Below are 27,471 nucleotides of genomic sequence, written 5' to 3' on the forward strand. Positions count from 1 at the left end.
CTTTAAACTGTATATTAATATGGAGTATGCAGCTTTTCGTTTGAGGGTGAAATATTTGGTGTAGTTTTTAAGTGTAAATTATTTAAATTATATATGGATTCTTTTCTTTCTTTCTTTTTTAAACTCCCTGGCCTTCAACTCTAAAAGAGGACTCAATGAGTTAATTTGATAATGTTTAACAATATTACACTTTTTTTGAATATTTTATTTAAATAGCAGATAGCTTTGGAGATAGTTTTAAAATGTTTTTCATGGTCAGTATTATAAAAATATAAAACCTAACGGTGATTAGTCCAGTTTCTCAATATGTAAAAAATATATGTGCTCTTGCTATTTAATATAGTCATTTGATTTCCACTGTTAGTTATTATACATGATTAATAAAAGTTTTTTGTTTAAAATTATTTTCTTATGATAAAATAAAAACCTGAAATAACCAGAATCTTATATGAGTTTTTTTTTTTTATACAACCATATCAATGATGTGGTTAATGAATTATGTTTAGAAACTATAGCAGTCGTGTGGTATGGGATAAAATTAGTGGTCCAAATGTCAACAGATTGGCTAAACATCATGGCGACCTTGCCGAGCAATTTTAATCCGATTATAATTCTGGCATTTAATTTAGGCTAGTGGGTCTCATACTTATGTAGCTAAAACAAAAAATCCTCCCTTTGATGAAAAATATTGCTATGATTGTGTTTAAAATTTTCAATATGTTATATAATTATATATAATAAGTTTATTAATCAGATTTTTAAAGATCAGGGCACCCATCTTAAAATCATATAGAAAATTCAATCTATTGTATGTATATCTTGCTGATATAAGCAAATCACAAACTTGAACATATTTACAAACAATGCCACAAGGATTTTGGTATTCTTTAAGTAGATAGCATGCTTACCTTGCTGTCTTTCATTATTATTATTGATTGATTTATTTTTTTAGAGAGAGAGGGAGAGACAGAAACATTGATGAGAGAGAACATCAATTGGCCACCTCCTGCATGCCCCCCACTGGGGATTGGGCCCAAAACCTGAGCATGTGCCCTGACTGGGAATCAAATTGGCGACCTCTTGGTGCATGGGTCTATGTTCAACCACTGAGGCACAGTGGCTGGGCTACCTTGCTCTCTTTTAAATGTTAAACTCTTATTTCATCAAGTGACTATTTCAAGGTATATATACTTACTACATAACATAAATGCGCATACAAGGAAAGATTGAAAACAGTAAGATAATATTTACTAAAAATATTGGTTATTAAGTGGAAAAATTATTAGGTTTGTAGAGGGATACACTAAAGAAAGTCAATGAAATAACTGTTAGAAATGGGATTTTAAAAATGTTTTTGTTGTTGTTATTCCTCACCTGAGGATATTTTTTCATGGATTTTTAGAGTGGAAGGGAGGGAGGGGGAGAGAGAGAGAGAGAGAGAGAGAGAGAGAGAGAGAGAGAGAGAAAAGAAAGATAGAAAGAAAGAAAGAAAGAAAGAAAGAAAGAAAGAAAGAAAGAAAGAAAGAAAGAAAGAAAGATCTATTTGAGAGAGATACATCCACTGGCTGCCTCCCACACGACCCTGACCGGGACCAGGGATAGAACCTGCAACCCAAGTATGTACCCTTATCGGGAAATTGAACCTGAGACTTTTTGGTTCATGGGCTGATGCTCTAACTGCTGAGCAAAATGGCCAGGGCAGAAATGGGATTTTTGAAATATTAAATGCAACCAGAAGACTATATTTGAATTGTTAAGCCTTATCATCTGGATTTTGAATTATGCTGCTACCTGATAGAGTTCTTGAATGTTCCAAATACAAAGATGACTCCTTTGGCCCAAAACCATTAGAAATGTTCTTGATTTATTTTTTTCTAAGCATTTATTATTAATGTGAAAGCCAAGACTAACACTGTTTCAGAATGGACTTCATAACGTGCTTGTTATATCTTGATGGTGTCACCATTGTTCAGCTTCTGATTCTTCCCTGTGCAGGTTCAGAGAATTGATTTGATCTCTTCACTTGGTATGATTAAGACTATGGAACTGATTTTTAGTGAAACAATGTGTCTACTGGTCAGAACTGCTACCTCCCAGGACAAACATTTCTGAATGCCTAAGTCTTATTTTTACCAAATTTTGATATCTTTTGTACCATCCACATAAACAAGAATAATTATCTCACCACTGGAAATAGGCTATTATAGGAATACCATTGCCCTTAATTTACATTCCTAATATTCTTTCAATAAAATTTTTCAAGTTTATATTTTTCACTAATTACAAATCAAAATATATATTGAATATCTTTGTACATCTAATTATGCTAAGCATTGTGGGAAATACAGGATAGTTTAAAATATTTTTTTTTCTCCTTTCTGACAATTTTAATCACTCCTTTCTTAGAATACTTACATACCTTTGCTAGGAAGACATATGTAAATGTTAAAAGTGTCTCTGTGGTAGTGCTAACTCCTAATGGGAATAGGGCTTTAGCAAGGGGGTCAGAGAGATAGATTTTGAAATGGTTTCGAAAAGGAAAGAGGGAAGATATTTCAGGCAGGGAAAAGTTTGTTCAAAACCCAGAAGAGCAAAAACGTGATAATTATTTATAGTCATTTTACTGGACTGAGAGTTCACAAGGGGGACAGTGCATCATCTAAATTGCTTAGGAATTGAATCTTGTTTCTTGAAATTCTCAGGTTGTAGCACAGTGTTTGATACATTGGTGTTCAAGAATGTTTGTTAATAAAGTTTTATATGGTTATATGTTTTTTTAATAAAGGCATACCTTCACATGGCCTTATTTATACTAGATTGTGTGAAAATGTTTTATAAATTAAATGAATAAAAAAGAAAAGAAAGAATGAAATGCTAGAAAGGCAGAAAGACAAAGGATTAAAGGTAGGTTGTAGCCAGATTGTAGAGTCCTTTGTTGACAGATTGCATTTGGACTTTATTCTGTAAAGAAAGAGTTGATCTGAATCTTTTAGAGAGGACTGGCATAACGAAATTCATCCATGGATCAACTGCCTTAATTGTACTATAGGACAGATTTAAAAGAGGAGAGTTTATGGAGGGAGACTACTACTGGTGATCCAATTTCAGTATTTCACACAGCTACTTATTATAGATAGGTTGCTAGGATACTTGTCATGGAAGTGAGAGTAAGAGACCGCTTGTGTTTTGAAGTACTGCCTCCCCTCCCCCTTTCCCTCCTATTCTGTCAGGGAGCCAGGGACAGCCCAGGAAGTATATTTTCACCTCACTGCTAATGAGTGTGAGGATTTGGAAACCACAGGATCTGCTGCTACTTAACTCAATACAAAAATGTTTTTTCAACTCTTTCTCCGTTTTGTCAACCATCTTTCTACCATGGCGGTGGGTTTCAGATCAGTGATAGTACACCGGATCCCAGGTAGGGGATTTACCCCCTCCTCCTCATTCTACCAGCCTGAACTTAGAATTCTGTGCCTTTTCAAAAGAATACTGGGGTCGTCTGAACGTTTCCACTTCTTTTGGAGCAGATACAGCAGGTGCAGAGCTGGGGGTTAAGACAGAGTGAGGGTTTGTTTACTTGTCAGGGAAAAAGCCATTCCATTTGTATATTTCATACCGCATATAGGGGCAGATTCAGAGTTTTGGGATTCTTTTGGATCAGCAATAGGATAAATATTCACTATTTAGATTTTTCTCAATTGAAAATCACTGCTGTACCTTCTAATGTAAATGTTTGGTTCTTCTGTTTGTATTCTGATGGACTTCCTTAAAATCTGTTTATTGTTTTGTAGCTTTCTATTTATAGCTACTGTTGTCACATAATTTTATTTCTTGAAATTGGCTGATATGGAGCTATGAGAAATCATACCGATATATACTATGCAGTTTAAAATTATTTAATTCAATAATTCAGCACTAGGCAATGTATTAGGTGCTGGGGTGAAGGCAAAAGTAAAACCCTGTACTCAAGGAATACTGGTAGTAGAGGTTATAAAGTATATTCATCTTTATTGCACAAGACAGAATACAGTAAGTGCCAGAAGAGCTAAAACAGGTGCTGTGTGAGTTCAGACTAAGAAGAATCAGTTCTTGCTGTAGGAAATAAAAATGTGTTTATAAAACAGGTGAACATGGGCACTGGGTCTTGAAGGATGAGTAAGGTCATGAATTTCACCAGAAGGATATGGGAAATACCCTAGGTGAACAGAAGCGTACAGTCATGATGAGAAGACAATGGGGAAAGGTCCAGATTGGCTGGAGTGGAAGGCGTATGTAAGAGGCAGAACTGGACAGGTAGGTTTGTGTGAAACTATACAGTGCCTTCATCAGTGCCTGGCCAAGCAGTTTAGACTTTACTTGGTAGACAATGAGGGTCATTTGTGAAGGTTTTATGAAGGAATATGTGATTTGATCAAATCTGTGGGGTTGCCCAGGACGGGTGGACTGATAAAATTTTTGCAAAGGATTTGCTCCAGGCACCTCTACAAACTTCTGAGCCCTAGTAATTTACGCTGGTTACCCTATGTCATCTCCTTAGCATCTTCTCTTTCTAGCCCTCTATTGGTACAGTCAGCAGAATTTAACCACTTAGGGAATGTGAAGAATAATTCAAGGCTCACAGAGATTTTGAAGCTAGGCGATTTAACAGGTGGGAAAATTGATACGAAAGGGGGAAAATGAATTCTCTTTTGACACATTGAGTCACCCACAAAAAGTAATTGGTGAAATTAAGGGTCTAGTTGAGATTACCAAAGAGGAGTGCCGAGATTAAAGAGTAAAGGTCCAAGATCAGACCTTAGGAATGTATTTATGAGGTGGTAAGGAGAAGAGGAGCCAATAAAAGGAATTAACATTTGAAAATTAATACTATCATTATATTTGGTTATAAAGATAGACATGCATGGGAGGTATTATTCTCCTTTTATCCCCGTTATCCTCATTTTATCATTAAAAAACCATGCCCTGGCCGGTTTGGCTCAGCGGTTAGAGCGTCAGCCTGCGGTCCGGAGAGACCCGGGTTCGGTTCCCGCTAAGGGCACGTACTTCGGTTGCAGTTTGTCCCCGGCCCTGGTTGGTCGTGCGGGTGGCAGCGACTCGATGTGTCCCTTCACGTCGATGTTTCTCACTCTCTCTCCCTTCCTCTCTCTCCCTCCCACTCTATCTGTACAAAAAATGGAAAAATATCCTCGGGTGAGGATTAAAAAAAAACAACAAAAAAAAACCTGAGCCCTGGCCGGTTTTGCTCAGTGGTTAGAGCATTGGTCCTCAGAGGGAAGGGTCACAGGTTTGATTCCTGTTTAAGAGCATGGCCCTGGCTGGTTTGGCTCAGCGGTTAGAGCGTTGGCCCATGGACCAGAGAGGCCCGGGTTCAGTTCCGCTAAGGGCACATACCTCGGTTGCAGTTTTTCCTCACCCCGATTGGGATCGTATGGGTGGCAACCACTCAATGTGTCTCTCTCACATCGATGCTTCTCTCTCTCTCTTTCACCCTCTCTCCCTCCCATTCTATCTGAAGATAAATGCAAAAATGTCCTCAGGTGAGGATAAAATAAAAAAATAAAAAAAGAGCATGTACCTGGGTTGTAGGTTCAATCCCTGGCCCTGGTCAGGGTTGTGTGGGAGGCAACCAATAAATGTGTCTCTCTCACATCAATGTTTCTCTCTCCCTCCCTCCCTCCCTCCCTTCTTTCCACTCTATCTAAAAATCAATGGAAAAATATCCTTGGGTGAGGATTAACAAAAAACCCAAAAACAAACAAACAAAAATCCTGAGGCTCAGAGTGATTAGTAACTTCCCCAAAGCTTCAGCCAGTAAGTACTGAAGCTGGCATAAAAGCAAACCAAGAGGGAGCAGGAATATTTGAAAAGAGCAGTATCTGGGAAGTCAACAATAGAAAGGGGTTTAAGGAGGGGTTGGCCACGATATCAAGTACTATGGAAAGTTTGAAGAGTATATAATAAACTACCAATAGCATGCTATGGAATACAGAACATACAGATATTTAATGTTTTCTAAAATGTGAAATGTTTTAAATGCATGAATATTCAGACAAATGCCCTATCAGGGTGTTTCATTTAATTCTACTTAAATACGAGGAATAAAATACCTGACCTCAGGGAATTTATTTTAATCTAATAGGAGAATAAGACAAATATACATAATATTAATAAAAGTAGTAAGATAAATACCTGATGGTTTCCTCCTTTAAGTTTGCAAAGCATCCTCTCTATACTTCTAATATTGTGGTTCTCAAATTTTAGTGTACCTAAGAATACCTCCTTATACTATCCCAGAGATTCTGATTTATTAGGTCCAGAGTGGAGTCCATGAATCTGCATTTTAGCAATAGCACCAGGTATTTGTTACAAAGTCCTCAGACTGTACTTTGAGAAATAATGCTCAAACAACTGATTACAGTGTAAATGATCTTGTTGTATGTCTGTTTACTAGGTGGTGAGTTCCTTTACATCAGGGTTCTATTACTTTTTATCCCTCAGGAGTGCCCAACATTTTGTTGAATAAATAAATGATTTTTAAAAAAAATATGTTTTTATTGATGTTGAAGAGAGAGAGACTGATGGGCTGAAACCGGGGCATGTGCCCTGATTGAGAATTGAACTGGTGACCTCTTGGTGTATGGGACGATGCTCAACCAATTGATTCACACTGGCCAGAGCAATAAATGATTTAAAGAAAGAAGATATTGCATATTTTTGGATTGATCGTTAAAATCTACATTCATAGCCCTGGCTAGGTGTCTAAGCTGGTTGGATCATTGTCCTGTATACCAAAAGTTTGCAGGTTCGATTCCAGGTCAGGACATATACCTGGGTTTCAGGTTTGGGTGGGGCACATACTGGAGGCAGATGTTTCTTTCTCACACTGATCTCTCTCTCTCTCTCTCTAAAAATCAATAAAAACATATCCTTGGGTGAGGCTTAAAAAAAGAAAAAAGCTACATGAATACCAGCTAACATTTTTTTGAATATTTACAATTTCTAAAAACTTTACATACCCTAATTAATTTATTATTTATAGACTTAGGAGCAATAAGAATTATTATCTCCATCTTAGAAAGGAGGGAACAACACAGAGAGGTGGTCTTGCTCAAGGCTATTTATTTGGAAAATGGTAGGCCAAGATTTGAACCCAAGCGTTCTGAAGCCAGGCAGAGAGAGGTTGGGCCCACACTCTTAAATATTACACTATACTGCCTCTTGAAGAAAGTGGTATTTGAGGTAGACATTGAACGATAGATAAAACTTCCTTTGGGATTGATTATTGGGAAGGGCATTCAGGGTAAAAATGAATTTTGTTTGGGAAATCAGAAAATAGTTGGCTTTGACTGAATTTGTATGTGCAGCAAAGTAGAAGGTCTCATGTGCTTTAAAATAAATTTTTGAAAGATTTGAAAGAAACAGGATAATAGATATCATACTGTAAAATAGTTTGCTAAAAGAATACAAATCTCGCTTCAGAGGAGTAGTGTCTCTACATGTTAGTTCTAGTTTGGACTTTTATATCGCTGTTAAAGTTTCATGAAATAAAATGAAGGCTGCATTTTCTAGCACCTAGTCAGTTATGCACCTGACCACCCTCTGCGAGGCCGCTGCCTCGTGAACACTAAGTGTGAACTAATAGGAACGATTCTCAGCTCTGTTATATAATAATGATTTTTTCTTTCTTTTTTTCTTTCTTTTTTTTTTTTTTTAATCCTCACCCGAGGACATTTTTTGTTCCGATAGAGCGGGAGGGAGAGAGAGAGAGAAACATCGATGTGAAGGGACACATCGAGTGGCTGCCACCCGCACGACCAACCAGGGCCGGGGACAAACTGCAACCGAAGTACGTGCCCTTAGCGGGAACCGAACCTGGGTCTCTCCGGACCGCAGGCCGACGCTCCAACGGCTGAGCCAAACCGGCCAGGGCAATAATGATTTTTTCTTGTAGCTTTTGGACCTCAGGTAATTTTAGACCAGGTATCACTTCATAGTTTAGTTTGTGACACCCTTCTTCTAGAAAATGCCATGTACATTCACGTGTACATCAAAATAGAGAAATTAATCGTAGATCCTACTAAATGCTCCATAAATCCCTATGGAATTTTTGGGATCACATTCTGGTGTATGTAAAGTACTGAGGTCGCTGTAATTATGATAATATTGAATGGTTGTCATTTTTAAAATCCTAACAATGAGGTTGCGATTAGCATGTCTTGGGTTAGAAAATGATAAAATAAAAATTAAAGTCCTGAGGTAAATTCTCAAGCAGATTTGTACTGAAAGAATACAAAAAGGATTGTCATTGTCAAAATATGGAGAATCAAAGGAATGATGTGAGAATGAGGAAGGAGAGAAAGGAATTTGGAGATTATATTTGGTGTTAGGTTTCCATTTCCCTGAAATAGGCATGCTAATAGAATATTGATAAAACATTGTGTATGCTTTTGATTTCCTTTTTAGTTTTGAAGAAGTACATGGAAAGCAGTCGCCCAGCAGAAGTGATACTCGGTGAGCAGGAGAGCCTTCCCTGCATCGCGCCACTGCTGGCCACGGTGGAGGAGACTCCACACATGGTCCCCGCCCAAGTCCGAGGGCATTTTCCTCAGTGGCTCAACGGCTATCTACTTCGAATTGGACCTGGGAAATTTGAGTTTGGGAAGGACAAGTAAGCCTTGATTTTGGGAAGAATTTGGATTTCTTAGCATGAACTTGTTCTGTGGAATATGCATTAATAGTTGCTCTCTCTCTGAGGCTAACATTGCCTGCAATCTCTTCGGTTCCAGATGAGGAAACTAGTCTGTAGGGAAAAAATGGAGACTTAATCCTGTTTAAAAAGTTGACATTGCTGCTCTGTAGATATTATGAAGTTCTCTGAAGGTTTATGCCAAAAGAGAAGTATTAGGAACAGTCTGTGCCAAGCTCTATTTCATCACAAGTTCCTGAAGGAAGGGCAGTGTCTTCACTTCATACCACTCCCTCACCCAGCGTCCCCCAGACGCAGTGGCTTTCAGTTCCTCAAACCGACCATATTGATTTTTGCTCAGGGCCTTGGCTTTGGCTCTGTCAGCTGTCTTCCCATATCATTCAGACATCAGCTCAAATATCAGGTCGTTTGAGCCTTCCCTGATTTACCAATCTAAAAATGCTATTTTTCATTATATTACCTATAATATAATAGGTATTTTAGTTCTTTGCATAGCACTATCAATGTTGGTTTTTGTTTGTTTATTAGCTGTGTTTCCCCACTAGAAAGTAAGTTCCATGAGGGCAGAGACTTTTTTTTTCTTATTGATTTTAGAGAGATAGAAACATCGATGAGAGAGAACATTGATTGGCTGCCTCCTGCATGCCTAGCACTGGGGACTGTACCCGCAACCTGGGTATGTGCCCTGACCAGGAATCAAACTGGCGACCTCTTGGTGCATGGGTCGATGCTCAACCACTGAGCCACACTGGCTGGGTGAGGGCAGAGATTTTTCTTGTTCATCCCATTTTTCTAGTATCTAGGTTAGTGCCCTGTACTTAAATAACACTCAATAAATATATGTAAATAAATGAAAACAAACAAACAAACCAGTAACTCTTTAGTGTATAATTTCTCTGTGTGTCTACTAGGCACATGAAGTGATGTGAAGAAACCCCTATAGTTAGGAGGGAATCTGCTTTGCTTTAAACATTTTTAAATATTAGAAATCTTTTTTTAATTTAAAAGCTTTGACCTGTATGAAACATTTTACAAGATAGAAGAGAGTGGGGGAAATGTACATATCACATCCTCTGTTAACACTTCGGTGTATTTCTTGCTAGTCTTCCCATTTCTATAGGTTTGTTGTAAATAATTACAATCACATGACTGTAGAATTTTTTTTGCTGTGAAATAATTGACATGTAGCATTATATTAGTTTCAGGTATATAGCATAATGATTTCATATTTGTATATATTGTGAAATGATCACCACAATAAGTCTAGTTAATATCCATCACGTACATAGCTACAAAAATGTTCTTTTCCTGTAAGGAGGACTTGACTCTCTTAGCAACTTTCAGATATACAATATTATTATCAACCATAGTCACCGCTGTCCATTACCTTCCCATGACTTATTTATTTTATACCTGGAAGTTTGTACCTTTTGACCACCTTCACCCATTTTGTCTCCCACACCTCTTGTAACCACCAGTAAGTTCTCTGTGTCTATGAACTTGGTTTTTCTTGTTTGTTTTTTGTTTTAGATTCCACATATAGGTGAGATTATATGGTATTTGTCTTTCTCTATTTTTCTGTATTTGACTTATTTCACTTAGCATAATGACTTCAAGGTCCATCCATGTTGTCACAAATGGCAAGAATTCCTTCTTTTTATAGATGAATAATATTCCAGTGTGTGTATATCATATATCATACATATATGTCATATGTATCACATTTTCTTTATCTATTTATGTATTGACGGACACTTAGGTTGTTTCCACATCTTCGCTATTGTAAATCATGCTGCAGTGAACATGGGAGTAAATATCTTTTTGAGTTAGTGTTTTTGTTTTCTTCAGATGAATACCCACAAGTGGGATTGCTGAATCACATGGTAGTTATATTATTAATTTGTGATGAACTTCCATACTTTTTTCCATATTGGCTATGCCGATTTACATTTCTACCAACAGTGCACAGGGGTTGCCTTTTCTCCACATCCTTACCAAAACTTGCTGTTTATTGTCTTTTTGATAATATCTAGTTTACTAAGTGTGAGCTATCTCATTGTGATTTTAATTTGTATTTCCCCGATGATTAATGATGCTGAGCATCTTTTCATTGTACCTGTTGGGTATCTATCTGTCTTCTTTAGGAAAATGTCTATTCAGGTCTTCTGCCCAACTGTATGAATATATATATGATATTATTCAATATTTTTGCCTTGGATTAAAAAATTTTACTATCAGACTTTTTATCCATGTTGTTATGAAATAGAATAACAATTATTTTTAATGGCTGAATGATATTCAAGGAACCATGACTTTTAAAAATATATGATAAAATACACAATATAAAATTTACCATCTTAACTATTTTTATTTATTTATTTACTTATTATTTTTATTGATCTTAGAGGAGGGGAGGGAGAAAGAGAGAAAATTATTGATGTGAGAGAGAAACATCAATTGGTTACCTCCCACACATGCCCTCACCAGGGACCAAACCCACAACCTGGGTATGTGCCCTGACCTTTTTTGTTTATGGGTCGATGTTCCAACCAACTGAGCCACACTGGCCAGGGCACCATATATACTATTTTTAAGTGTTCAATAGCATTAAGTACATTCACATTGATACTTTCATTACCACCATCCATACACTTTTTATCTTGCAAAACTGAAACTCTATACCTATTAAACAATAACTTCCCTTCCCCACCTAAGCCGCTGGTAACCATCCATTCAACTTTCTGTTAGCTACACCCTTCCTGTGGGCTTGGTGGGAATCTGATCATGGCCCAACTGTGCTGTCCTAGCTATTGTTGGAAACAGATCAAGAATTAGGGTCATGTTCAAGATATATTTATTAATATAGTCAATATTTTAATTTGCTGAACCTGTTACATCTTGTCTTCACTGAATAGTAGATTCATTATAATAGTGCTGAAAGGCAATACAATGCAGTAGTCCCTCCACCCAACAGCTGCTACAAGGAGCCCTTAAGAAGTTACTTTAGGTGCCTGGGGTGGAGACTGGGTTGGTGGGCGGGGGGTGGGGAGTTGGTTTGGGGGTAGAGAAAAAGAGAGTGAGTGAACTGGCTCATGGATCCCCACCCTGCCCCTAAACAAAGGAACTCTGATATTCCCTATTTTACATATATGTATTTCATACAAGTTTTAATTTGAAAAAAGATTATGAGGCTAAAAGGAAGAGATGGAGGAGGAGGAGGAAAAGGAGGAGAAGGAGAAAAATAAAACTTCTGGTTCAGTCCCCACAGAGAAACAGCCTCTTGCAAAAAGCATATGGTATTTCATTGGTTACAGGAGTAGCTCTAGTAAATTTAAAACCACCCAGCAGAGCTACTCAGGACCGAGGCTCTCACTACAGGCCTCTTTGAAGATAGCATCTTTGTGGGGGCAGTGGGGATGTGGCTGGTCCTCCTGAGCATCTACTTTCAAATCAGTTACTTCGGAACCAGCAGTAGGCATTCGTAGAAGAACAGTCTTGCCTTCCCCTTGGGTGGGAAGTACAGACAGCTTCAGGTCAAAGAGGAGACACACACTGAGACTTAGTTTAGTGGTTGGCTCCCAGATTAGACTAAAGGGAGGGGAGAAGAACTAGTCATTGTAACCCTCAACCTGTGGATAAGAAGAACCCCTGCCCTAGACAGTGTGGCTCCGTTGTTTGGAGTGTGGTTCCATTCACCAGAAGGTGGCGGTCCGATTCCCAGTCAGGGAGCCTATGGGAGGCAATGGATCAGTGTTTCTCTCTCCCTTTCTGAAAGGAAGAGAGAGAGAGAGAGAGAGAGAGAGAGAGAGAGAGAGAGAGAAAGGAGAAGGAGGGGAGGAACGAAGGAACAGAGGAAGGAAAGAGGACCCCACTCAGCTGTGAATCTGATCTCTCTGTCGGATGCCATTTAATAGGTCTCTGTCAGCATGCAGACATAGCAGCGACATGACAAAGAACATTCTTTGATTAAAAATTTTTGTCATTGGCCCTGGCCAGTTTTTCTCAGTGGTTAGAGCGACAGCCTGTGGACCAAAGGGTTGTGGGTTCGATTCCAGTCAAGGGCACGTGCCTCGGTTGCGGTTCGTCCCCAGCCCTGGCGGGTCGTTCAGGAGGCAGTCAGTCGATGTGTCTCTCTCGCAGAGATCTCTCTCTTTCTCTCCCTCCCTCCCACTCTATCTGAAGATAAACGGAAAAATGTCCTCAGGTGAGGATTAAAAATAAATAAATAAATTTTTGTCATTGATTTCATTGAAGGCACACATCAATTTTTCAAGTTTTATGAATCTGGGCAGAATAGTAAATAGTAAATGCCCTCAGCATTTCAACATCTACCACTTTTCTGGAATGACTTCAGGATCCATGATGAAGACAGTCAAGCCTCCCAGTTCTTGACCATCCCCCACCCCATGCTGCTACAACAATGCCGCACAGTAAGGCTCTGTCCTGGAACTTACTGCTGCGAATTGCCCTGCCCTTGAAATCCTGAACTCTGAAACTCGACTCTCTGCTTAACCCCCAATTTCCACACTCCTCCATTCCTGCTAAACACGTCCAGTGGCGTCAAGTTCTCTTCTCCTTCCTCTTTGTCCTCAGTTTATCATCAGCTCCCCTTTCACTTCTTCTCCCCAGGGCAGATTCTACGACCAGTCACTTCAAGTACACTCTCACCACCATCCTCACCTCCCTGGTGATCGCTGCTTCTCCTCTGACCAATTCAGTCCTAGATTAGCCCAGATTGGTTTCCTCCACTCACTGCTCAGGGCTGCTGAGCACTCCTGCAGGAAATTACAAAGCCTGCTGACTGATTCGTCTGCGCAGTTACGGTTTCCAGCCCCATGGGGTCCTTGGTGCCACTGTTGTTCTCCCACAGGGTCCCTTTCTGGAAGCCGCCTTCATTCTCCCTGTTCCTTTCACTCTCAACAGGTAAACCCCTTCTTCATAACGAGTAGAGGGGCATTTGTATTTGGGCTCCTGCAACTTCCGAATGCCCCAGGGAGACCTGTTCCTGCCTCCCAGGATCAGAGGAGGAAGTGGCCCTCTTCTCTCCTCGGGAACCTTGCTGGTTATTCACACCCCTCTCTCCCCTCCTACCTGTTTCTCCTTCACTGGCCCCACCTCTCAGCCGACAAGTGTGCTGTCGTCCTAAAACACCCTCATTCTCTGTGCCCCTTCCTCTCCGGCTACCTGTTCTCCCCTCGCCGCTTCTGGTTTTATTCTGTCCGAGGTCTCAGTTCACTGCCCTGTGACGTTTAACCCACCGCTCATCTGCTCTCAAAGGTCACCAAAGCCTGCTCATTATTAAATGAAATGGACTTCTTAGTCCTCAGCCAGACTGTTGTACAGCATCTGACCTTATTGACCACCCATCTCAAAAGTCTCTCGTCCCAGGATTCCCACTATTTCCTCCACCCTCTGGTTGCATGTTCTGGAATAACTTGTTGCTCATTTCACTTCTCCTGTTCCGTTAGTGCTGATATAGCCCATCCTCTGCCCTGAGCGCCCTTCTTCCCGCTCATTGTATGCTTTCTTCAGTGCTGTAGAAGTAACATATTCTTTAGAGTGTGGGAGTGGGTCAAGTCCCTTTTTCACCAGTTATCAGCACTGTGATCTTGACCAAAGTTTCTCGTATGGGAAATGGGTTAATAATATCTGTTTTAATGGCTGGGTAAGAAGAGTAAGGAGACAGGCATATAAAATGCCCCTTTCAATGGCTGACAAGAACTGCCACTTAGGACAGTTTTAATCTCTTCTTCAGGGCCCTCTCCCTACTCCCTTTCCTGCCAAGTGACTTCTGTGGTTCACTTGTAAGCCTAGGATTTGGAGTCAGCATTGAGTTCAGATTCTTGTTCTGACACTTATCAGCCCTGTGACCCTGGGTTCGTTGTTGCTCTGAACCTTGGTTTCCATGTGTGTGAAATGGGATAGTTCCTCTCAGTATTAATGTGTGTGGGGGGATGTGCATATAAAACATATGTATATGAAACGATGTGAAGTCCTAGCACCGTGCCTGGCATGTGGTAAGTGCTCAGTAGATGGTAGTTACTGTCACCCGTTTGCAACACCTCTCACGCACAGGTACTCGCAAAAGGACCGCCCACCCCGCCCCATCTCTGGTGCTCTGGACCTGTATTCTGCCAGCTGGCTGTGGAACATCTTCACCCTGATGTTTTACCTAAAGCTCAGACTCATGTTCAAAACTGAACTATTTCTTTTCCCCCGACACTTGCTCTTCTTGCATTCTCCATCTCAGTTAAAGCATCACCATCCAGCCAGTCATTCAGGTACAACTTTTGGACCCTCTCTTTTTGTCACTGCCCACATCCTACCAGTCACCTCTGCCTTGTTTCTGGAATGCGTGTTTTCTAACTATACTGCTTCAATTTCGGCTCTGTCTTCTCTGTCGGGTTGTTGCCTCGTCTCCTCGTGGGTTTCTCCCAATCTGGATGCTCCTCTTTCTATCCCATGTCCTGCTGTGTCCAGAGTGACTTCTCTAAGATGCAGGCCCCACAGTTTCACTCTCCTCTTTCAAAACTCCAGGCCCTAAGTCTGAGGGCTGGTGGTTCTTGTGCTGACCTATTTCTCCATCCTCATTACCGGCCACTGAAGGCTCTGCCCACACACTAATCTGTTAACTGGCTGTTCCTCCAAGAGACCACATGGCTTTGCGGCTCTTCTTCTTTTCAAATCTCCTGTCCCTAGGGTGCCCTCCTCCTCTGTGCCTGGCAGACATCCTTGACGATCCAGCCACATGTTTCCTTCCCTTTTGACCCCTCCTGACCCCCACATCCTTCCCTCCTGTTGCTCCTTCTGTGCACGAATAGCATTTTTACCATTTCTTTGTTGCTGCAACAATCACTCTGTGGCATAGTTATTTATGTGCCTGTAAGCTCTGGGTTTGGCACAGTTCCTGGAGGTGTTGGTTGATTTGGATAAATGAGTGCATGAAATGACAGGGTCTGCAAGGATCTTGGGAGATGGAACTAAGAAGCTCAAAATTATTAAAGGTAAATGTGGATGAAGAACAATTTTATAAGAACAAGGTTGAAAGAGATGTGGCTTCACAGAATGTAAAACATTCTGCTGTGGTTTCAGCAGAATGTGTTAAACATTACTTAGGGATTTTGATCGACACCTCAATATTATGGGTCAACAATATGAGATGGTAACAAAGAAAATTAAGAAGGAAAGAAAAGAATATGAAATAGCTTAAGTGAGAAAGCTGAGAATCTGTTTTTCTACTTAGAGTATTTTGTGTTTGGGTCTACATATTATGGGTTTAGAGGGATTTAGACCAGAATAGCAATAATTATTGAAAACTATTTTGTTTTTAATACCTTTTTTTAAAATTCTCACTCGAGAATATTTTTCTATTTATCGTCATATAGAGTGGGAGGGAGGGAGAGAGAGAGAGAGAGAAGCATCAATGTGAGAGAGACACATTGACTGGTTGTCTCCTGCACAACCCTCACCAGGGCTGGAGATGAACTGCAGCCGAGGTACGTGCCCTTGACCGGAATTGAACCCACGACTCTTTGATCTGCAGACCAACGCTCTAACTGCTGAGCCAAATTAGCCAGGGCTGTTTTCAATACTTTTGAAAAATATTGCCAAAATAGAAAAACTGCTACCTAACATGGTAAAAAAAAAAGGGAGAAAGCACAGATATACAAAATAAGAAATGACAATGAAAAAGAAACCATTGAAACAGATAAAAAATTATGAGACTTTTCAGGCCTATATGCAAAGTCATATGAAAACCTTGATGAAATAGCTAATTTTCTGGGGGAAAACAGATGATCACAATTGATAGAGATAGAAAATTTAAACAGATCAATTTTTGTAGAGAAAGAAGAGAAACTCATTAAGGAATTACTTCTCAAAAAAAAAAGCACCAGGCCCAGATTATTCACAAGGAAATTCTCCCAAGCCTTCAAATCTTAGATAATTCCATTGCTCCAAAGATTACTTCAGAGAGTTGAAGATGAAGGGAAACTTCTCATTTCTTTTTATGAAACAAGGATAATATTGATATCTAAACATGATAAAGATGGTGTAAAAAAGAAAACCATGCCCTGGCCTGTTTGGCTCAGCAGTTGGAGCATCGGCCTGTGGACCAGAGAGAGTTCTGGGTTTGGTTCCCGCTAGGGGCATGTACCAAAAAAAAAAAAAAGAAAACCATTTATTATTCATATTTTTATGAATATCCTTGAAAAAGTACAAACTGTATAATAGTACTAATAAATATTACATAGTACTCACATAGTACTAATAAATATTTTATTAACAAACAGAATCCAACACTACATTAAAAATATGATTTACTATGATTATGTAGGATTAATTCCAAGAATGCAAGGTAAGTTCATCATTTGGAAATCCATTAATATCATATGTCATGTTAATAGATCTTAGGAAAACTAGTCATAGGATTATCTCCATAAATGCTGACAAAACTTTGTCAAAATTCAACATCCATTCTTCATAACAATACTCAAGAAAATAGAACTTGATGGATACTTAACATATATTTATACACACATATACTCTCACACACATATAATTATTTATATTTTATATATACATATATTTATAGACCTGTTGTGTGTGTGTGTGTGTGTGTTAAAGGAGACCAGGCAACAACAATTTAAGTGAAACAAGATGAGCATCTAAATTGATGCAGTATAGTTAGAAAAGGACAAATTTCAGAAAGAAGTCAAAGGTAACTGAATAATGTATATCTATCTATCTATCATCTATCTATCGATCCATCTATAAGTATACACACACACACACACACACACACACACACACACACACATAGTCGAACCTTGGTTCTAGAACATCTTCTATCTTCAACAATTCAGTTGTCCACCAAGATGTTCATGAAAAAATGTCTTGGTTGTCTAACCAAACTTTTGTTTTCAACCTGACAACCATTTCATGCTGATACCTCAGCATGACAAAGTGTCAGCCAACAAAGGAGAGAATGCTTTTGTTGCTGGTGAAATGGATTAGCACAACTTTAAAACATGAAGAGGCCTTAAAGAGTGCTAATGTTGCTAAGGGTGTGAACAAAACAAGGAGCACAGGCAATTGATGAGGTAGAAAAACGGTTGTTGATTTGGGTGAATGAAAAGCAGTTAGTGGTGACAACATTCCGGAGGCCATTATATGAGAAAAGCAAAGATGCTGCACGCTGACCTCCTGCAAGGCACCCCTGGAACAAGTACTGGAGCTGATTGGTGAAGGCCAGTAGGTGGTGGTTCGATAAATGTAAGAAAAGAAGTGTTTGTATATAGATTAAACAGTACATTAGACATGTACTGTATATAGGAAAGGTTAAAACAGGGAATCATTTGGAGATCTGGAATGAATGAATCCAATTTACATTATTTCCAAAGGAAAAAAATGATTCAGTTTTCAAACAAATCGCTTCTTGAACAGCCTTCTGAAACGAATAAAGTTTGAGAACCGAGCTTCCACTGTATTAATATATCTTAGTCTTAGTCCTAAAGCCAGTGATACTAAATTGGGAAACACTACAAGCATTTTTTTTTCTAATTGTGCCTTATAAACAGGAACAAGGCAAGGATGGTCACTGTCTTCACTGCTATTCTACTGGATATAACCAATACAACTAGACTAAAAAAATTGATTCCAGGCACAAGTCTTAGTAAAGTAAAACTCTTTGCAGTTGATTTCATAGTAAACCTGGAAAACCATAGAGAATCAATGACAAACTAACTCAAACAATGAAAGTAAGGTAACAGGATATAAAATTAAAAGACTGAAATCAACAGCTTTCATATACACAAACAATAACAAGTTAGGGGACACACTGGTAAGAAAAAAACCTCATATACAATAGCAACAAAAAACATTACATACTTAGAAATGAACTTAACAAGAAATGTGCACATTTAAAAACTTTTATAAGGCACAATTAAACAAATGGAAAGACATCCTTTGTTCTTGAATAGGACAATTCAACATCATAAAGATGTCTGTTCTTCCTAAGTTAATTTTTTAATTTAATACAATCAATAAAAATTCCAACAAGTTTTTTAAGGAAGTTAAACAAATTGATACTAAAGTTCATATAGAAAAATAAATGTGCAAGGATAGTGAAGAAAACACTAACGAGAATTTTCAGTGGGAGACTAGCTCTACCAGACATTAAAATACACTATAGAGCCTCTATAATTAAAACACCGTGGCCCTGGCCAGATTGGCTGAGCAGTTAGAGCATCGGCCCATGGACCAAAAGGTCTTGAGTTTGATTCCTGGTCAAGGGCAGGTACTTTGGTTGCAGGTTCCATCTCCAGCTCTGGTCGGGCTGGTGTAAAAGGCAACCAATTGACGTTTCTCTCTCTCTCTCTCTCTCTCTCTCTCTCTCTCTCTCTCTCTCTCTGTCTCTCCCCCTCTCTCTCTTTGTCTCTCTCCCTCTCCCTCCCTTCCTCACTCCCTGCCTTCCTCTCTCCCTCCCTCCCTCTCTCCCTTCCTCCCTCCCTCTCTCCCTCCCTCCCTCCTCTCTTCCACTCTATCTAAAACAAAAAAATTGTGATATCAGTGCATGAATAGACAGACAGTGGTATAGACTAGAATGCCCAGACACAGATCCAAGAATGTATGAAAATTTAGTTTATGATAAATATGGTATCTCATTGAGTAAAGAGGGCTTTGCTTCCCCCCATTTCTTTCTTATACTGTACATTTTTTATTGTGATAAAAAACATAACACAAAATTTATCATCTTACTATTTTAAAAAAATGTATCTTTATTGTTGAGAGTATTACAGATTTCTCCCCTTTTCCTCCCATTAACCCCCTCCTCCCTCCTGTCCCCACTGCCTTCACCACACTATTGTCTGTGTCCATGGGTGTGCATATGTGCATGTTAGTTCTTTGGTTTATCTCTTCCCACCCACAACCCTCTTCCCTCTGAGGTTTGTCAGTCTGTTCCTGCTTCCATGACTCTGGATCTATTTTGCTCATCAATTTATTTTGTTCATTAGATTCCACATATAAATGAGATCATGTGATACTTGTCTTTCTCTGACTGGTTTATTTCACTTAGCATAATACTCTCCAGGTCCCTCCAAGCTGTCTCAAAGGGTAAGAGATCCTTCTTTTTTAAGTGCACAGGTTTGTGTTAAGTTTATTCACATTTTTGTGAAACAGATCTTCAGAACTTTTCATTTTGCAAAATGGAAACTCTATACCCATTAAACAATAGCTGCCCATTTCTATTAATCTGACTACTTTAAATACCTCATAAAACTGTTATCACACATTATTTGTCACTTTGTGACTCCCTTGTTTAATTTAGCATAATGCACTCAAGTTTCATCCATGTTGTAGCATGTGACAGAATTACTTTCCTTTTTAAGGCTGAATAGTGTTTCATTGTAGGTAAACATTTTGTTTATCCATTCATTCATTGATGGACACTTGGATTGCTTCCACCTTTAGATTATTGTAAATAATGATACTATAAACACGAGTGTAAAAATATCTCGTTGAATCCCTGCTTTCAGGACCATTGCCTTTTAAGACAATGATGTTCGCCTTGCTCATCCATGCTGAAGGCATCAAGAATTCCAACCGCCAAGCATATGAAAGAAAAGACTACATGATGTTAAACCCTTTTAGAAGCAAAACCACAAACTTTTCCTTAGAGTTTTTCAATGTTCCATCATTGAAATAGATCATTTCTATGAACAAAAACGATTATCCAGTAAAGACAGTTATCTTATTTGTTTACTTTTGCATAATTTTGATAAATTTGAACATTTTAAAAGTAAATGGACTATTTGCTACTATAGGATGTGAAGATAACGATTTCTAAAAGCTTAAAACCCCATTTAAATTTGAGAAATGTCAAGCATTCCATATCCTCTTATGCTGTTCGTTTGGCTATAGGGTATAAAACAAGGACCATGCACTGCTGAGAGCCTTTGTACAAGGAAGGATTTACTGGACCATTGCTAGCAAGAAAGACCAGGTCCTGGGCATGACGTCTACACAACCAGCGCAACCAGCGCAACAAGCATGCCTGCAGTCTTGGAGTTAATGGGCTTTTTACGCAGCAGGCAGGGGGAAGAAAGGTGCAAACTATTTTGAAAGAATTTACATTAGGCTCAGTTCTGGGATAGATGCAGAGTCTGTAAGGGTGAAGTGTTTGCTCGTCTGGATTGGTTTTTGTGGAAAGTTCCTGTGTACACAAGAAGCAGAGGCTTCTCTGGTGGGGTGATGGCAGGCTAGTCTCATTTATTTATTTATTTTCCAATCCTCACCTGAGGATATGCTTATTGATTTTAGAGAGAAGAAAAGGGAGGGAGAGAGAGGGAGAGGGAGAGGGAGGGGGAGAGAGAGAGAGAGGGAAGGAGGGAGAGAGAGAGAGAGAGGGAGGGAGAGAGAGAGAGAGAGAGAGAGAGAGAGAGAAACATCAGATGTGAGAGAGAACATCGATTGGTTGCCGATGGGGGATTGAACTCACAACCTAGGTATATGCCCTGACCAGGAATTGAACCCACAGCCTCTCAGTACACAGGATGACATTCCAATCAACTGAGCCACACCAGCCAGGGCCTGCTAGTCTCAGATAATGATGGAAATAGCCACCTGGGAGTTAATTCAAAGTTTCAACTTACATTCAGAATGTAAGGAGACTTTTGTTGGTTTTGCCCTGAAGTTAACTGATTAACCCCTTCTTGTCTCTTCCTTCTATCCTTTGGCCTGCTATAATTTAACTTAAGACATCTCCGAATTTTCTCCTTGTTAAAGGTTAAGCTCAGAATTATTTTAGGAGTCACCAGTTTAGGGTTTTTTGTTAGCCTTTTGAAGTATGAGTTTTTTGACAGGGTGTAAGGATCAGGAGAATGTAAATTGGTCTTTCTTATTGTATTCCAGGCTATACCCAAGCTATCATCTCTTTATTTCAAATTCTCTGACTAATCAGGCTGTGCTGGGAACCCAACCCATTTCCTGATCTCTATATTTGAAATCTCTTGTTGACCCCATACTTTTCTTACTAGTATTTGTTTTCCTATTTTTGCTCCTATTTGAAGGTACATTCACTGGTTCGATGGAATGGCTTTGCTTCACCAGTTTAAGATGGAAAAGGGCACAGTGACATATAGGAGCAAATTTCTACAGAGTGACACATATAAGGCCAACAGTGTTCATAATCGAATTGTAATCTCAGAATTTGGCACACTGGCTCTCCCTGATCCATGCAAGAATATTTTCGAACGTTTCATGTCCAAGTTTAAGCTGTCTGGTAAGCAGCTATTAATGTGCCCAGAATTTGCAGGTGATAATGATTATTTAAATTGTTATGACATATAAATCTTGAAATAAATTTTTTGGAGTGAGAAGATGTTTAAACTGCTTTCTCCTTCCTCTTGTGGTGCTTCAATAACTCTGGGGTTTGGTTTCAACAGTAACTGACAACACCAATGTCAACTATGTGCGGTACAAGGGGGATTACTACGTCAGTACTGAGACCAACTTTATGAATAAAGTGGACATTGAAACCCTGGAAAAAACAGAAAAGGTAAATTATGGATTAAAAAAATGAATAAAATAGACTCTAAAATTTTTTTCCATTCAAAATACTTTCCAGCATAGTAGGTACCTGAATAAGAAATTGGAACCTTTACCAAATAAAAACAAAATTACCTACTGTGTGCTCTCTGTCCTGATCAAAATGACCTGTGGGTTTGGTTTCTCATAATTCTAGGCTTCTTCCTTAGTCCTAATATCTGAAGGGTAAGGTGAAAGAGAAATAGAATAGTACATATTTACTTTAGCTAGTCATGTTCTTCCAAGCTACAGGTGGAACTGGACTGGTGGTTCTCAACCTCCTTAATGCCGTGACACTTGAATACAGTTCCTCATGTTGTGGTGACCTCAACCATAAAATTATTTTTGTTGCTATTTCATAACTGTGATTTTGCTACTGTTATGTCTTAGGCGATCCCTGTGAAAGGGTTGTTCGATCCCCAAAGGGGTCGTGACCCACAGGTTGAGAACTGCTGGTCTAGACTCATACTGGTTTTGCTTAGTGCATTAATTTAAAGTTAAATAAAATTCTGGACTATAATTTTAAATTATGATTCTTTTGAACTTTCCTGTAATCTTGGGGGAAAAAATTACCCTTTTTGGATGATCATTTTTGTCCATTTTTTGTTTGTTAGTGGTGGGGTTTTTGTTTTTACTTTTTTGGTCTTAATTTATTTTTCTTTAGTAAGAAAAATGATTTTGATTTCTCAGAGGTGAGATATTAGGCCTTGGACTGTAGTTTTCGTATCTTATTTTAAAGGTATTTGACCCATCTCTGCTGTCTATGCATCTAAATAGAGATCTGCTCATGTAACATTTAAAAGTCTCTGATGGTCTTAAATTTGTAGGTAGACTGGAGTCAATTCATTGCTGTGAATGGAGCAACTGCCCACCCTCATTATGACCCAGATGGAACTGCATACAACATGGGGAACTCCTATGGACCACATGGTAAAGTGGGAAGGAGGTCTTTCTAAAAATAATTAGGAGTTTACTGTCTTCCTGGGTTCCATTATAGTTAAGGTGTAAACATATGAAACTTCCTTTGAAAGGTTCAGAAAAAATCTCCAAAGTGGCATCACAGAACTTAAAGTACATAATTTATCATTGAGTATGTGTTCTGTGGTCCTTTTGCACATATACTTAGCAGCTGATTTTCTATTTGACCTTCTCAGCATCACTCACATTGTTAGGTTCCATTGTGCTTTTGGGCTCACAGCATTATAGGGATTTTCAACGTGTGTTTCTCAAATTTGAATTTTTATGAAGTACCATATTGTAAGTATAAAAACTTTAGAATTCTGCAGCAAAGATATAGTGAAGATACACTATCTATCACAGGGGAAGAAATTTATTTTTATAATAGGAACAATACACTGCAAAGTAAGATGAAGTTATAGTACAGTTACATTTACAACCACATAAATCATGTACTTCCCCAGCTACCTACCAATCTGCTCCAGAAAGTTCTTATAGCTAGTAATGATAGTTAACATTTACTCAATGCTTAGTATGTGCTGGTGTTAAACATTTTTCTATATATGTTTTCATTTAGTCCTATAATACCTCTCTGAAAAAGGTACTATTATTACTCAATTTTACAGACAAGGGCAGTGAAGGTTTAAGATCCTTGCTTAGGCCCTGGCCGGTTTGGCTCAGCGGTTAGAGCGTTGGCCTGCGGTCCGGAGAGACCCGGGTTCGGTTCCCGCTAAGGGCACGTACTTCGGTTGCAGTTTGTCCCCGGCCCTTGTTGGTCGTGCGGGTGGCAGCCACTCGATGTGTCCCTTCACATCGATGTTTCTCTCTCTCTCTCCTTCCTCTCTCTCCCTCCCACTCTATCTGTACAAAAAATGGAAAAATATCCTCGGGTGAGGATAAAAAAAAAAGATACTTGCTTAGGCAAGCTTCTGAGTATCTAATACCAGGCTGGGCACCAAGTCTGGACATACACTCTGTTAGACCACCTTATTCATCTCTTAGTACTTAAGAGTCTCAGGACACTCAAGTTCCTATATCTGAGTACCCACATCTCTGAAAGGAATGTGTAAGTATAAGTATTAGATATTTTGGACTATCTTAGCTGTCAATCAATCTTTCGTCTATAACCTATAACAGTTGTGTAACTTTGGTGAACAGTTGGCGTTGTGAGTTGTCCATATTTACACATGTGAGTGTATGTGAAAATGAATGCTGTAGGGTTGTTTTTTGCTGGCTCAGTAGAGATGGGGTACTCAGCTCTCTCTCTTCTTTATTACCTGACCTCAAGTAGGAATGAATTTTTCAAAGCTGTAATAGGAAGCAGCAAACGTTCTTTTTAGATAAAATGTTTCAGTAAATGGGTAAACTGACTCAGCAATTTTTTGTTCATCTATCTTTTTTGATCATTACGAAAATCCATTTCTTGCCCAGGCGGTGTGGCTCAGTGGATTGAGCATTGGCCCATGAATTGAGATTCCCGGTCAGGGAACTTGCCGGGGTTGCAGGCTTGATCTCCAGTAGGGGGGCATGCAGGAGGCAACCAATCGATGTATCCCACTGACATTGATGTTTTTATCTCTCTCTCCCTCCCTCTCTCTCTAAAAAATCAATTAATAAAAAAACATATTTAAAAAATCTACTTTTAAATAAATTATCTCTGCTCACCAAGTGGATAACTTTGTAACTAGTTTATAATGAAGATACTATTTAACCAATCTGAATCATATATTCTAAAATACTCATTAGATCGGTCAGTCTCAGCCTGTAGTGTGTCTAAGAGTCATCTGGAATGCGTCCCAGCAATGCAGACTACTCTGCTTCATCTTCAGATCACTGTGCTTGTGGTTCAGCTGACCTGAAAGGGGCCAAGAATTTAACAACTCCTCACCCCTTGGTACATTTTAGCAAGGTCCCAAGTGATTTTGGGGAAAGTGGCCGCTGGATCTTTGAGAGATTCTACCATCAGTCGTCAGAGGTGCGTCTTGCTTTGTCTCAATTTGCTGTTTGTAAAGTCCTGAACAGCCTCCCAGAGTTAAGGCTCACAGTACTGGGCAGATCACTCCTCTGGGCATTCCTCTGCTGGGTGTTTCCTGGGTGTCTGTCTGCCTTACTCGTGACATCATGACTTGCAGATGGAACAGTTCATTACAGGTAGTGTTTAAACATGGTGAATTGAGTAATTGTTAATTATCCAAATATTGAGACAGGGAATTCTTTTATCATCTAATCTCAACTGAAACTGGATTTACTTTTTTTTTTTTTCTTTTTGTTTGATTCAGTGAGTTTTTGAACTGGGACTCACATGTACATGTAGCTGCAGGGAGCTCAACAACCTAGGATGCATTTGGGGGAAATTTAGAGATTCTTGTTATAATAAAGTGCTTGCTAGTGATTTCTAACTTTAGTAAATAAAAGGGTTTTAATTGTTTTAGCTTTTCCAGATATTTAAAAAGCCTTTTCAAAATTACCAAAAACTCTCTAAAACATTAATCAGTCCAACTAGTTCTTACTAATATTGTAAAATATGTGATTATTTGGTACTCTTGGAACTATGGAGCTTGTCTTTTAATTCTTTTACAACACATCACTGTGTAAAAGCATGATGTTTTGTATATCATGAGCACTCAAAACACATCTACATTCCCAACCGAGACCTCTTCAGTATTTTATATCTAACAGCTTATTCACTGTTTTTACTAGGATGTCTACTAGGCTTGACCACATTAACTTGTCTAAATCCAAACTCCTGATCCTTTCCCCTAAACTTTCTCTACTCAAAATACTTCCTACCTCAGTTGATGCTAACTCCATCATTCCAGCTGTTCAGGATGATAACTTTGGAATCATTCTTCACATCTGCATCCAATTGGTCAAAAGGTAATTTCAGCAATGCCTCCAAATTTTGTCCAAAAGCCACCACCTCCCATCACCTCCACTGTCACAACCTGTCTGAGCCGCCACCTCTCTCGTTTGAATTATAATAGCTTCTTAACCAGCCTCCTTGCTTCTGCCCTTACCCCATCTAAGCTTATTCTCAGCATATCAGACAGTTATTTTTTTAATTTATTTTTTAATCCTCACCCTACCGGACCGAACCTGCAACCTGGGCACATGCCCTGACCAGGAATCAAACCCACAGTGCTCCAACCAACTGAGACACCCAGCCAAGACCAGACAGTTATTTTTTAACCCACCCCACCTCATCTATACTTTCCCCCTTGCTCACTAGGAAGGGCCACACTGTCCTCCTTGCCCTTATGTATTGAACACTCTGAATTTACTCTTGGCTGAGACTCCTTGCATTTGTTCCTCTCTCCTCTTGGAAGGTGTTTTGCCCAGACATCCCCAAGACTCTCTTCCTCACCTCCTTCAGATCTTTACTCAAATATCATCTTAGTGAAACCTTCCCAGACCACCATTTTTAAATTGTAAGTAATAGCACCCATCCTTAAACACTTACTCCGGATCCCCATTTTCTGGTCTATTTTCCATTGCAGTTCTCATCATAAACTGATGCTTTATATTTTTACTCATTGTGTGATTTATTAGAATTTGAGCTTTATAAAAGAAGAGTCTTTGGTCTATTCAGTACACTGCTATATACAAGAGTCTAGAATATGGTACTTATGACACTTAGAAGAGTGTCTGGAATATAGTTGGCACTCAATAAGTAGTTGTTGAATAAATGAATAGAGAACTTTAAGGTTATCTTTTTCTAAAATAGGCTTAGTGTTGCAAAATACTATAAGTTACCCAAGTTCTTCAGGACCTACATTGGCAATTCTAATACTGTACCAGGAAGATAATTTATTTATTTATTTTTCAAACCCATGTTTGATGTTTAATCATCCATCAATCAAAATGCAAGTATTTGAGGACACAGGGGTGAATTCCAACTGAATATGTAGGTATAATAAAATAGAAAAAAAAAATGATCTCAGAAAAAAGAGGAAAAAAGAGAACATACTTATAGACTTCACAGATGTGGGCTTCTTTTCTTGCCAAGAACATGCCTTCTTCTAACAATAGGATAAAGCTGTGATGCTTGCCTTCATGGCATTCCGTTGGAATTAATTATCAGCTGAGCCAACAAGAGGAATTGGATCAAACACATTTTGTTGTAGCATCCAAATGACACTATTATCTTTGTTTGCCAAGCTGTCATTGAAGAAATTAAAGTGAATTTAAGAACAGGCATTTTATAATCATTTTTGTTAATG

The 27,471-nt window shown here is 38.9% G+C and overlaps 1 protein-coding gene across 1 annotated transcript in view; it reads left to right on the forward strand.

Moving 5' to 3' along the window:
- Positions 1–3,306: 3,306 nt before the first annotated feature.
- Positions 3,307–27,471, forward strand: part of BCO2 (beta-carotene oxygenase 2) — a 42,651-nt gene continuing 18,486 nt past the window's right edge. The window contains exons 1-5 of the mRNA XM_036259045.1: positions 3,307–3,418; positions 8,464–8,668; positions 21,778–21,989; positions 22,153–22,265; positions 23,122–23,224. Of these exons, the coding sequence (XP_036114938.1) occupies positions 3,331–3,418; positions 8,464–8,668; positions 21,778–21,989; positions 22,153–22,265; positions 23,122–23,224 (721 nt within the window). The 5' untranslated portion in view covers positions 3,307–3,330. The remainder of the gene's footprint in view (positions 3,419–8,463; positions 8,669–21,777; positions 21,990–22,152; positions 22,266–23,121; positions 23,225–27,471) is intronic.

The sequence above is a fragment of the Molossus molossus genome, unplaced genomic scaffold (assembly GCF_014108415.1).
Source record: "Molossus molossus isolate mMolMol1 unplaced genomic scaffold, mMolMol1.p scaffold_m16_p_13, whole genome shotgun sequence".
NCBI classification, from domain to species: Eukaryota; Metazoa; Chordata; class Mammalia; order Chiroptera; family Molossidae; genus Molossus; species Molossus molossus.